Source organism: Pipistrellus kuhlii, unplaced genomic scaffold (assembly GCF_014108245.1).
Source record: "Pipistrellus kuhlii isolate mPipKuh1 unplaced genomic scaffold, mPipKuh1.p scaffold_m20_p_20, whole genome shotgun sequence".
Taxonomy (NCBI): Eukaryota; Metazoa; Chordata; class Mammalia; order Chiroptera; family Vespertilionidae; genus Pipistrellus; species Pipistrellus kuhlii.
The window spans coordinates 15,255,574-15,267,880 of record NW_023425516.1 but is presented as its reverse complement, the minus strand read 5'-3'; the positions used below and the strand labels follow the sequence as shown (position 1 = coordinate 15,267,880).

Sequence of the window (12,307 nt, the reverse complement as noted above, 5' to 3'; positions counted from 1 at the left end):
AAGGGAGATAGATAGCCAGAAACCTCAATGAGAGAATCATTGACCAGCTGCCTCCTGCACACCCCCTACCGGGGATGTGCCCGCAACCAAGGTACATGCCCTTGACCGGAATCGAACCCGGGACCTTTCAGTTCGCAGGCTGACGCTCCACTGAGCCAAACCGGTTTCGGCAGGTTTCCATGTTTTTTCCCGTTAACAAAACAAATGAAAAACCAAATCATTCCACCTGAAAAGGGGGTGGGGAAGAGACTGAGGTATTTATTCAGGCAACTTGCGTAGCCGCCTATGTTCCCGGGGGCGGAGCCACTGGTGGACCCGAAGGACCCACGCGCGGCCGCCATCTTCGAGTCTCCTCTCAGGCTCTCCGACCGGCTTTTCGCGCCAACGCCCTGGCTCCCCGCGGCCTCGCCACCGGGCAGGATGAATGTGATAGACCACGTGCGGGACATGGCGGCCGCGGGGCTGCACTCCAACGTGCGGCTCCTCAGCAGCCTGTTGCTCACCATGAGCACTAACAACCCGTGAGTGGAGGCGGGGAGCGGCCCGGGGCTCCGGAGCTAGTGGCGCCTGTTTGGGAGCGGGGGGCTGAGGAGCCCGGGGGCCGCGGGGAGGAGCGGCCGCGGCCTCCGCCTCCGCTGAGGCGCCGGTGCCGGCGAGGCCTCCTCGGGCGGCGCCACCTCAGGAGCGCCGGCCGCGTTCCCTGACTCCCCGCGGGGCGGGCGCCGAGGGGCGGCGGCGGCGGCGGCTCTGAGGACCACCCTGGCGAGGGCTCCCCGAAAGTTGAGAGCAAAGGAGGGTTTCCTGAGGTTCCTGGTCCCGGGCAGAGCGACTGTCACGCCGCTGGGCTGGCTCTTCTCTCCCCAGCTCCTCCCTGAAGAGCGTCTCTCCTTCGTGGAAGCCCAGAGACCCGCCCCCTGGGTTCGTCCCACATGGGGACGGGCTTTCCCCCTGGAGGGTGTCAGCAGGCTCCCTTTCCCGCCCCGGGAAGCCTCTGGAAATGGAGACCCCCTGGGAGGTGGGGAGTGGCACCTCGGTAACGACTCGCAAACGCCCCTTTCCTGCTGTCAGAGCTGCCTTTTTAAAAAATATATTTTATTGACTTTTTACAGAGAGGAAGGGAGAGGGATAGAGAGCTAGAAACATCGATGAGAGAGAAACATCGACCAGCTGCCTCCTGCATTGGGGAATCGGGGGTTTGCCCACAACCAATGTACATGCCCCTGACCGGAATCGAACCCGGCACCCTTCAGTCTGCAGGCCAATGCTCTATCCATTGAGCCACACCGGTTTCGGCAGAGCTGCCTTTTTTTGAGTCTTAGGACGGGAGCGGTGCAGGGCCCTGTCCAGCCTGGAGTGCTTCCATGTCTCCATGGTGCTCACATTAAGTCCCTTCCCGTGGCCGGCGAGGCCACACACCTGCCTCCCCAAAGTAACCTCCAGCCACCCTCCCCTCTTTCCTTTCTGATGGTGAACACGCCCAGCTGGTTCTCCGCTCAGGTCTTTTGCATTTATTTCCTGTTCCGAGTTCTTACCTCAGGCCTTCCTCCTCACACAGCTTTCCACCCAGAGAGCCCCTTCTAAAGAATTGTTCTCAGATCCTCAGAATTGTTCTCTCCCTTCGCCCTGGTGTATAGTCTGCATCACTTTTTACTTTAAATAACGGAGGTGTCATGGACAGGTGACATATTATTGCAGGTGCACAGTGTGATAATTCTGTGTATGTTGTGATAGGATCACCACAAGTCTAGTTAACATCCATCCCTACATGTACCCTATTTCCCCGAAAATAAGACTGTCTTATATTAATTTTTGCTCCCAAAGATGCGCTAGGTCTTATTTTCAGGGGATGTCTTATCTTTCCATGCACTATGTCTTATTTTCAGGGGATGTCTTATTTTTCCATGAAGAAGAATACGGTACACATTTATTGTTAAATAAAAATAAAGGAAATTTATTACCTGTATAGGGTACGGTAGTACAGCAGTTGTCAACACAAACCAAACAAACTGAATCCTACAGTATCAAGAATTTACTCTTTTTTTTTTTTAAATATATTTTCTTGTTTTTTCACAGAGAGGGATAGAGAGTTAGAAACATCAATGAGAGAGAATCATCCATCAGCCGCCTCCTGCACACCCCCTACTGGTACATGCCCTTGACCGGAATCGAGCCCGGGACCTTTTAGTCCGCAGGCCGATGCTCTATCCACTGAGCCAAACTGGTCCTGGCAAGAATTTACTCATTTATTCAATGACAATCGTCGTCATCATCTGGAACATCATCATAACAATCCAATTCCTGAATTTCTTGTGACTCCATTTCTTTCAGTATCAGTGGACCAAATCTCTCATGTTTAGCCTAGGGGGCCTTATTTTCAGGGGGATGCCTTATATTTCACTCAGAAGGAAACCTGTAAGTAGGTCTTATTTTTGGAGGATAAGTAGGTCTTATTTTCGGAGGATGTTTTATTTTTGGGGAAACACGGTAGTTACAGGTTGGTGGTTTTTTCTCTGGTGAGAACTGTGACGATCTGTATTCCGCATCACCCTGTTAAAGAAGGCATCTCTTAGCTCCTACTGAAGCCAGCCCAGTGCCTGTGTACAGTAAGCACTCATTGACTGCACGTGATTAAAGAAGTGCATACAGCCGAAACCGGTTGGCTCAGTGGATAGAGCGTCGGTCTGCGGACTGGAAGGACCCAGGTTTGATTCCAGTCAAGGGCATGTACATTGGTTGCGGGCACATCCCCGGTAAGGGGTATTCAAGAGACAGCTGGTCGATGTTTCTCATAGATGTTTCTAGCTCTCTATTCCTCTCCTGTCCTCTCTAAAAAAAATCAATTAAAAAAAAAAAAAAAAAGTGCATACAACCCGAAGAAGGTGACATACCCTGTTGAGTTCACACATCAGTAAGTGGAGGAGCCATAGGTCTGGGTTTTGGTCCTTTTGATGCGAAGGCTTCCATTCTGACTAGGACAGCCTGCTGTCTCTAAATGGCATAATTACATTTTCTACTCTGGGTGGACCCATTAGCATTTGGCCTGCTCTTGAAGCTGCACAGGGCAGAAAAGAAAGACCCCTTGAATGCCTGCAATGCAGCTGCTCTCCCTATTTCATTCCCGTCAGTGTGCTTTTGGGCCTCACTATGTGCAGCCCATCGTTTTGCCACTTCTGTTGACAGGGAGGAGCTCTGGTCTCTGTCAGCCTTCTGTGTTTGTTCTGGAGCCTTTCGCCTGGTTCTGAGTGATTTGTCAAGAAACAGTTTCCACCATTGGGAATTTGTGCAAGAGTTAGTCTTTGTCCTTGGTTCTTGAAGATGTTACAAGATAGAAGCAGTCTGATCCTCTGACTAGACTTCTTCATATTAGGTTACACTGGTAGTTTCCTAGTTTCAGGAGGCACTTAGATTCTGATCTATATCATTTATATTTTCAAATTTCTTACTGACTTGGCAATAAAATACAGTAAAAAAAAAATCGAACAAAGCAGAAAGGGTCTGCAGATAAGTATCTGTCTGAGTCTTTTAAAAAATATATATATTTTATTGTTTTTTTACAGAGAAGAAGGGATAGGGGGAGAGTGTTAGAAAAATGGATGAAAGAGAAACATCGACAGCTGCCTCCTGCACATCCCCTACACCCCTACACTTGGATGTGCCTGCAACCAAGGTACATGCCCTTGACCTTGAGTCCACTGGTCGATGCTCTATCCATTGAACCAAACCAGTTAGGGCTGTCCCTTAGTCTTGAACCTCATCCCACCATTTCCCTTCTCCAGAGGCAAACAACAATTAAGTTTCTCATATCATTCCAGAGATAATGCAAGTAGGCATGTTTGTTATAATATTTAAATATATGAATGCTTCCTGAGTATAATAACATTTTCTATCTAATCTTATTTATCATTAAATACATAGAATCTCAGAGTTGGAAGAGATTTGAACTATCTGGACTATAGCTTTCAATTTGTGAATTTCCTTTGTAACGTTATATCCTGTGTTTAAACTTTCCATCCTTTTAAAAAGAGGTTTTTTTTATTAAGATAAAATTCACATACCATGGAATTCTCCCTGTTAAAGAATACATTTCCGGCCTGACTGGCATGGCTCAGTGATTGAACGTCGACCTATGAGCTAGAAGGTCACAGTTCAATTCCCAGTCAAGGCACATGTCCATGTTGCGAGCTCTGTCCCCTGTGTGGGGCATGCAGGAGGCAGCCAGTCAGTGATTCTCATCATTGATGTTTCTATCTCTGTCTCCTCCCTTCCTCTCTGAAATAAATAAAAACATATTTAAAAAGAATTGTTAAAAGAAAAAAATTCATTTCTGTGGTTTTAAATATATTCACAGAGTTGTGGAAGCATCACTGTTGTCTATTCCAAAACTTCATTACCCAGAAAAGGAACTTATCAAGTAGTAGTCACTCTCCAATCCCATTTCCTCATGTACCTGACAGCCACAAATCTATGCCACTTTTTTTTTAAATCCTCATTTGAGGATATGTTTTTATAGATTTTTTGGAGGAAAAAAATCCTGTATGCACCCTGAACAGGGATTGAACATGCAATGTAGGTATGTGCCTTGACCGAGAACTGCAGCCTTTTGGTGCAGGAGGACGCTCCAGCCAACGGCCACCAGGTTGGAGCTATGGTTCCTATTGAAGATCCTTTGTCAGTCAGCTTCTAGGCACTTACAACACTTGTGAACAGTATTCAAGGTGAAAGTTTTGGGACATTGGTTTCATTACACTGTACTTAAACCCCTGAGACTCAAGATAAAAATTCAAGTGCTTATAAAGTTTACTCTTGTGTATAAAATAAAAAACCTTTATCAAATAAGACTAATCCTCTTTCTATTCCACTCTATTCCACTGGCTTATCCTCTTCTATTTCCATATTTCAGTATTTCTGTTTTATTCAGGATTTGAAGAGTTTTCAGTTCCCTACAAACCTCTTTTCAGTACTTTCCTAAAAAGGATTCAACTGGTGAACTTTCTCTTTTCCAAGTTTTCAATTCTTTTTTGGTAATACTAGTTAAATCATTGTGATTGTTTTCTGTCTTATCCTAAAAATTGATGTTAATATAAGAGGGTATGGATATCTGTCAAACCATTAAATTAATAAATCTTGGGTTAAAGAAGAGGAGAAAAATATATACATTCTTCTTTGTACACCTTTGTAGTTATACAAAGAGATTTAGAGGTATCATTGCTTTTACAGTAAATAAAGGAAACATATTTAAGGCAATCTTCTAGATGTGTTGACCATATTAGCAGAGTATGCCCCATTCCTTTAATTTTAGGAATTAGCACTTAAGGCACTTTTTTTTTTTTTTTTTTAAACTGTGCCAGGCTTGAACACTAAGAAGGGACACTAAGGGTGGGTATGTACTTTCTAACCTTTCAAAAACAACCCATGTAGAGCGTTTACTTTCTTTGTTTTCTAGTGAGTTATTCTCCCCATCTCAGAAGTACCAGCTTTTGGTGTATCATGCAGATTCGCTCTTTCATGATAAGGAATATCGTAATGCTGTAAGCAAGTATACCATGGCTTTACAGCAGAAGAAAGCCTTAAGTAAAACTTCAAAAGTGCGACCTTCAACTGGCAATTCTACATCCACTCCACAGAGTCAGGTAATGGGAGATACAAAGTGTGATTTTGGTGGGGAAGAGGGCTGAGAGCGAGAGAGACTGAAAAAATTTGTAAGACTGATGTTTAGATGTGGAAGATAGTAAAATAAAATGTAATTTTAAAGGGACTGGACAAAGATGAAAAACCACTTGAAAGAATGCATCCAATTAAGGGCTAATAGCAAAATTCATTCTGGATGAATCTAAAAATGGAATTAACTATGAATGATCTGGGTTCTAACCAACGTCATGCATTGTTCTTCCCTTTCATACAAACAGAACTTAAAATCTAGTGTTTTTATATTGTTAATGAAAATACAACTTTAAAATATAACATTTTACGACTGTGAATAGCTGGGGAAATATATAGGAAATCTGAAAATTCCTGCCAATTGCCGAAACCAGTTTGGCTCAGTGAATAGAGCCTTGGCCTTTGGACTGAAAGGTCCCAGGTTCGATTCTGGTCAAGGGCATGTACATTGGTTGTGGGCACATCCGCAGTAGGGGGTATGCAAGAGGCAGCAGATCGATGATTCTCTCTCATCGATGTTTCTAACTTTTTATCCCTCTCTCTTCCTCTCTGTAAAAAATAAAAAAATAAAATAATAATAATAATTAATTAATTAAAAAATTTCCTGCCAGTTTTTTATAATTGCTTAAGAAAAATCCGATCATAACGATTACGTAGGCTTTTAGATAGATAGATACCCTGTTTCCCCGAAAATAAAGAGTGTCTTATATTAATTTTTTCTCCCAAAGTTGCGCTAGGTCTTATTTTCAGGGGATGTCTTATCTTTCCATGCACTAGGTCTTATTTTCGGAGGATGTCTTATTTTCGGGGAAACACGGTAGATGGATGGATGTTTTGAACACTTCTGTGTAGGCTTTTATTTGAATATATGTTTGCAGTTCTCTTGGCTGTATATATAGGAACAGAATTGCTGGGCGCTGGATATTATGGTAACCCTATGTTTAACATTATGAAGAAGTGCCATACTGTTTAATATTTTGAAGAGATGTTTTCATTCCCTCTTAGTGTCTTCCATCTGAAATTGAAGTGAAATACAAAATGGCTGAATGTTACACAATGCTAAAACAAGATAAAGATGCCATTGCTATCCTTGATGGGATCCCTTCAAGACAAAGAACTCCCAAAGTAAGTTGAATTAACAATTTGTTACATTTTCAACTCCCTATTCCTTCCACCACTCTTCTTTCAGTTTTCTGTATACATTAGGGAGTCCATTTGAACATTTTACTCTTGCTTCTGGTTTTTACTTTGTTCCTTGTTAAAGGGTTGAGCTCAGAGAGGTAGAAGAGTGCCTTTCTTATGAGACCCTGAAAGTTCAGCTGATGAAAATGGTAGCTGGAGAATACAAGTGCTGATTCTTTGTTTTTCTTACTGTAGAAAAAAATGAATTGCAGTGCACTTCCAGGTGGCAACTATACTGTTTTAGAACCTCATTTTTTTTTTTGGTAATGTGAATGGTTTTATTAATCCCTTCATTTTCAAAATCAAGTTTACAAGAGCCTTTTGTACTTATTTGTGTGGGGGATACGTACTTGTGTTTGATTTGACAACATAGTGAATAGAATATTTGCAACTGAAATGAGAAGATCTGGTATCTTATCTGAGTTTTGGGCATACAAGCTGTAGTGTGTACTTGGGCAAATTCCAATCGGAACTTTATTTTCCCTCTTATTTATAAAATGAGGATAATAATACTTTTCTGCTAACTTTTGGAAAAACTAAGTTTATATATGTGAGGATACTCTTTAAAGTACTAGTCTGTAAGGAGTATTATATATATTGGTCATCTTTGATTATGGGTTTTTGGGTGTGTTTTTTTAAGCTTAGTTTAGAAAAATAATGCAAATCCTTGCTCTTAGATTGAATTCATGTCAGTATTTAATATTCTACCATATTCTTTCATGTCAACTGTCTCCCTCACTTCATTGAAAAACTGTTCTAGCCAAAACCGGTTTGGCTCAGTGGTAGAGAGAGCATCAGTCTGCGGACTCAAGGGTCCCAGGTTTGATTCTAGTCAAGGGCATGTACATTGGTTGCGGGCACATCCCCAGTGGGGGGTGTGCAAGAGACAGCTAGTCGATGTTTCTCTCTCATCGATGTTTCTAACTCTCTGTCCCACTCCTTCCTCTCTGTGGAAAATAAAAATTAAAAAAAAGAAAAAAAAGAAAAACTATTCTGTATAACATGCTTAACAGTGAAGAATTTTATCTGTAAGATGCCTGTGCTTAAAAGAGGAATCTAATCAGTAAGGACCTAGTGTATTTAGTGTTTTTTCACCTAAATGATGCTGAGTTTTAAAAGTAACCAATCAAACTTTATGAGAATGTGTTTAAGTATCTCTTTATAATGAAATGTATTTAAGATTTTCTGAGGTTTATATACTATTTCCCTAGTATATTTTATGGTGGTGGCTACTATTAAAAACATTTGGAAGCATATTACACACTACCCTGTCTTAAAATAAGCTTGAGTGGTTATATATTAACTTGTGTTCTGGTACCCTATGAAAGACTTACTGAAGAATAATTTTTTCATATATGAAGAATATCTTCCTTTTGGAAGATCCTGTTTTGATGATAAACTTTGAATTATACCTGTTCATTATCTTATTGGAAGGGCACCATTATTTCCTCTTTAATGACTTCAAGGAGTTTGAGGACAGTGAGTAATGACAAGCTCAGTTTTGTGGTATCCAGCATTTTAAGAGGGACTAGAGGAATCTGCATTAATTAGGAGTACATATTCTTCATTCAGTAGAGCTGTTAGAGCCAGGGGGAAACAAAGATGTGTGCCTCAAACATAAACCTATAATATTTATAGTTTTTCTTTCTTGTCTGTTAGGGAGTTAACTGGCTTCTCAGTCTGTGTACAGGACAAGGAAGTGAGTCAAAATACGACTAAATGAACGTCTGTTTTTTTTTGTTTGTTTCATTGGTCTTTTTTTTTTTCCATTTTATTTTTCTTTTCTTTTTCTTTTTTTTTGAAATACAGCTTCCATTTATTTTCCCCAGAGAACTTTTCTTCGCTCTTTAAAGACTTAGCTCCTTACATGGGCTTTGGTGGAGGTCGTGGGGCAGCACCCGCAGGCCTGAATCGGGGCGGGGGTGTTCGGTCCTTCCGGGCTTCACGAGACCGATTCCGGACTACCTTGCTGTGAATGGCGCAGCTCACACAGTAGTGCAGCTTCACATACAGCTTGGGAAGCACATAGGCGTCGAAGACACTGGCTTCGGAGATGTCCCTGACGGCCGCGGCCTCCACTATGTTTCGAATGACAAACTTCTTAATGGCCTTGTCCTTGGGCACGCACCGGGCGCAGTTGGTGCAACGAATAGGCTGCACATGGCCTCGGCCTTTTTTGGCACGACCGTTATTCCTTCTTTTCTTGGTCATCTTGGAAACGAGGACCCGAGAGAGTCCATTTTATTTTTATTAAGGTATTATATGTGTACATACCTTACCAATCCCCACCCCTTCCACTCCTATACATGCCCTCCCTCCCCAGAGTTTTTCATCCATTGGTTATGCTTATATGCAAAAATGAACGTCTGTTAATGTATGGTAAACACCGCCACACACTTCTTCACATTTTAAAGGAAAATTCCAGTGTGAGATTATTATATCTTGGTAAATCTTTAACTTTTAAGAGCAAAAATATAACACAATTTCTCACTCAGTTTTTAGAAAATGATTACTGCTTATGTTTATAACTGGTAGAATGTGGCTTTGTGATGTTACCAAGTAAGTATCTGCTTTAAAAATGTTGACTTTCTCACTAGGTAGTAGTCAAAACTCATTCTTTTGAAGTTCCAGGTAGTTTAAAGGGAATTTTAATATCTGTTTGCCCATCAGTCATGATTTGTTAATAACAAGCAGTCAAGAAAGGTTTTTAAATTTAAACCTCTTTTTAAGTTTGACCCTAATACTGGAGTTTTCCTTTAAGTACCTTCTTTTGCATTTCAATATAGCCTAAAATGGAAAAATCTGAGGCCAAATAAAAAATAGTTTTATTTCTAGTATTATTTCATTGTTTGAATCAGTATGGATTTATGCCATAGTAGATTGTTTTATATACTGTAAGGACATAATTGGAACATGTTTTTCATCTTCAGAGCCACTCTTTGGAGTAAACATTTGGAGTACGAAGCTACAGATGATTGAAGAGTTTTGGATTGGCTTTTTTTTCTCTTTGCCTTCATGTTGACTGCTTCTTTAGGTTATGATCTGGCAAACTCTGTGTTGTGTTATGCTCTATTAATTTTAAATTGGAATACTGTGTTTTTCTCTTTGGGCTTTTAAGATTATACTTTCCCTGTACCTTCTTTGGAACGTTCAGGTTTTCTCAAAATTTCCCCGTTGCATTTCTGAAAGGGTTATTTAAATAAAGTTTTGTGGAGTTACATATTTGAATTGTGTTATTTAAATAGTATAATCTCTGGATCATTGTTACCTTTAAAGGTCAGTTAGAGTTTGATTTTTGTAGCATAACTTTGATGAATCAGGCAGTACAGTACCTATTGGTCAAAGCTTTAAGTATGAGAAAGGAGAGAGTCTATCTGCTAGACTAATTGTCAGAGAGAAGCCAAGTAGTATTGTGCTTTTGGGTCTGTCATTTCCTTTTTAGGGAAAATTCATCTTAAGTAGCTATGTTAAGAATTCCTCACTTTTGCCGAAACCGGTTTGGCTCAGTGGTAGAGCGTCGGTCTGCGGACTGAAAGGTCCCTGGTTCGATTCCAGTCAAGGGCATGTACATTGGTTGCGGGCACATCCCCGGTGGGGGTGTGCAAGAGGCAGCTGGTCGATGTTTCTCTCTCATCGACGTTTCTAGCTCTCTATCCCTCTCCCTTCTTCTCTGTAAAAAAAATCAATAAAATATATTAAAAATAAAAAAGAATCCCTCACTTTCTATGGCTTGATGTTAATTTCATCTAAAATATGTAAACTTGAGCATTTCTAGAATAGTTCATCTTCTGTCTTAAGACCAAGAAAGAATCAAGGTAATTAGAATTTTGTAACATTTCTCAAATGAATGTTACTCCCATTTCCAGAGGCAGCATCTTTGGTCCAAATACTATTGGACCTTTTGGTTGGGTAAGTGAAAGGAATTTGATTTTTCTTTTAGAAATGAGAGGATATAGGAAAAGCAAAGGTAGTAATTTCTGTTTGTTTTGATGAATGGAGTTGGTATTTGTTTATTTCCATGGGGCTTTGGGTAGATTTTCTAGTAAAAAGTAAAGTAGTAGCTAGTAATAAAAATCAGGACTTAAATTGATGGTGAAATATTTTCTTCGCAATATACACGTAATCTTATTGTCTTCTGCTTTTATTTATTACAGATAAACATGATGCTGGCAAACTTGTATAAGAAGGCTGGTCAGGAGCGCCCTTCAGTCACCAGCTATAAGGAAGTGCTGAGACAGTGCCCATTAGCCCTCGATGCCATTCTAGGTACGGATCATTTCTGCCTATATTTGTGGAGTGTTTACTCTCTAGTGTAGCAGTTCTCGATCTTGGCAGTATACTAGAATAGTTTTATTTTTCCAAAAGTTTCATCTGTAGATGGTGATTTAATAGATTACTGTTGCCATGTATTTCACTGATCAAGAAATACTAAATTATGTTTGTTCTGTCATATGCATCTTGATTAGAATAGGACAAAGGTTGCCTTTAACCCACGGAAAGGATAACCTGTTGGTTATTACATTGTAGAAGAGAGATGCTATGCCTCTCATTCTTTTTTCTGCTTTCTATTGGGTTAGGTTTGCTGTCCCTATCTGTAAAAGGTGCAGAGGTGGCATCAATGACAATGAATGTCATCCAGACCGTGCCTAACTTGGACTGGCTCTCTGTGTGGATCAAAGCATATGCTTTTGTGCATACTGGTGACAACTCAAGAGCAATCAATACCATCTGGTGAGAGCCGCAAAATTAATTAAGTGTTCTTGAAGCCCTTTCCTTATAAGGAGGTCTAATATATCTAAAGTAGCAAAACAGGAAAATTAGGTCCTTATCTCTTGGTGTTGCAGCCAGTTGTCCCTGGGCTTTGTTAGTCTCTTAATGTACCATATGGTCCCAAATGTAATAATCTCTGCTGAGCACCTGTTAATTGTAAATTTGGACGGAGTTTAACTCTGTACTTGCAAAAGTAGTAACCATTGCAAAGCAAACTGCCTTTGTGTATCATTCTTGATTGAACCTGGAAGACATCTTTTTGCATGCCCAGAAGCATAGTTATTGCAGCATCTGATCTGGGTTGGGTTCCTAAGACTGGGGATTTTCTTTCTAGTCAGGTAAAGTCCAAGGACAAGAGACTGGGATTTGTGTTATATTATCATTTGGTTGAGTATCAAGTAGCTGTCATTTGTGAATAACATTACATTTAACATCATATAGCATATTTTATCCACTGAAAAACTGCAATCAGAAAGTTATCTCTGGGTAACAAGAGATTTCTGCTTTATTCTGTATATTTGCTATCTTATGTAACTTTTGTTTTTTAGATTTGTCATTCATTTAATTTTTATGTCTAGATAATACAATTTCATTATTTTTAAATTGTATATTTTAACTCTTAGATATAACTTTTTATTTAATCATAAGCTCAGAATAAGAAAATCTAGTGTACAGTTTGTTTTTGAAGTTTTTTATT

At 40.4% G+C, this 12,307-nt stretch overlaps 2 protein-coding genes across 8 annotated transcripts in view; one reads left to right on the top strand and one right to left on the bottom strand.

The window, feature by feature from the left end:
- The first annotated feature begins 312 nt into the window (after positions 1–312).
- The window catches only part of ANAPC7 (anaphase promoting complex subunit 7), a 39,248-nt gene continuing 27,253 nt past the window's right edge, over positions 313–12,307 (top strand). For 3 of the 7 annotated variants that reach the window (XR_006742376.1, XR_006742375.1, XM_045585589.1), the window contains exons 1-5: positions 313–521; positions 5,444–5,630; positions 6,664–6,783; positions 10,995–11,106; positions 11,418–11,571. Coding sequence is in view for 5 of the 7 variants with exons in the window: in XM_045585589.1 (XP_045441545.1) it covers positions 421–521; positions 5,444–5,630; positions 6,664–6,783; positions 10,995–11,106; positions 11,418–11,571 (674 nt within the window). In the remaining 2 variants the exon portion in view is untranslated. Of the gene's footprint in view, positions 522–5,443; positions 5,631–6,663; positions 6,784–8,499; positions 8,540–9,266; positions 9,286–10,994; positions 11,107–11,417; positions 11,572–12,307 lie in introns of those variants that run through there. The other 4 variants (XM_036449317.2, XM_036449323.2, XM_036449324.2 and 1 more) reach the window with 4 other exon arrangements.
- LOC118725475 (40S ribosomal protein S26) lies at positions 8,666–9,075 on the bottom strand. Its single transcript, XM_036449361.2, has one exon. It carries the CDS (start codon positions 9,049–9,051, stop codon positions 8,704–8,706), a length of 348 nt encoding a protein of 115 aa, XP_036305254.1. The 5' UTR covers positions 9,052–9,075; the 3' UTR covers positions 8,666–8,703.

Bases quoted from the DNA above. Each gene is read 5' to 3' on its own strand.
- LOC118725475 (XM_036449361.2), bottom strand. From the start codon at position 9,051: ATGACCAAGAAAAGAAGGAATAACGGTCGTGCCAAAAAAGGCCGAGGC.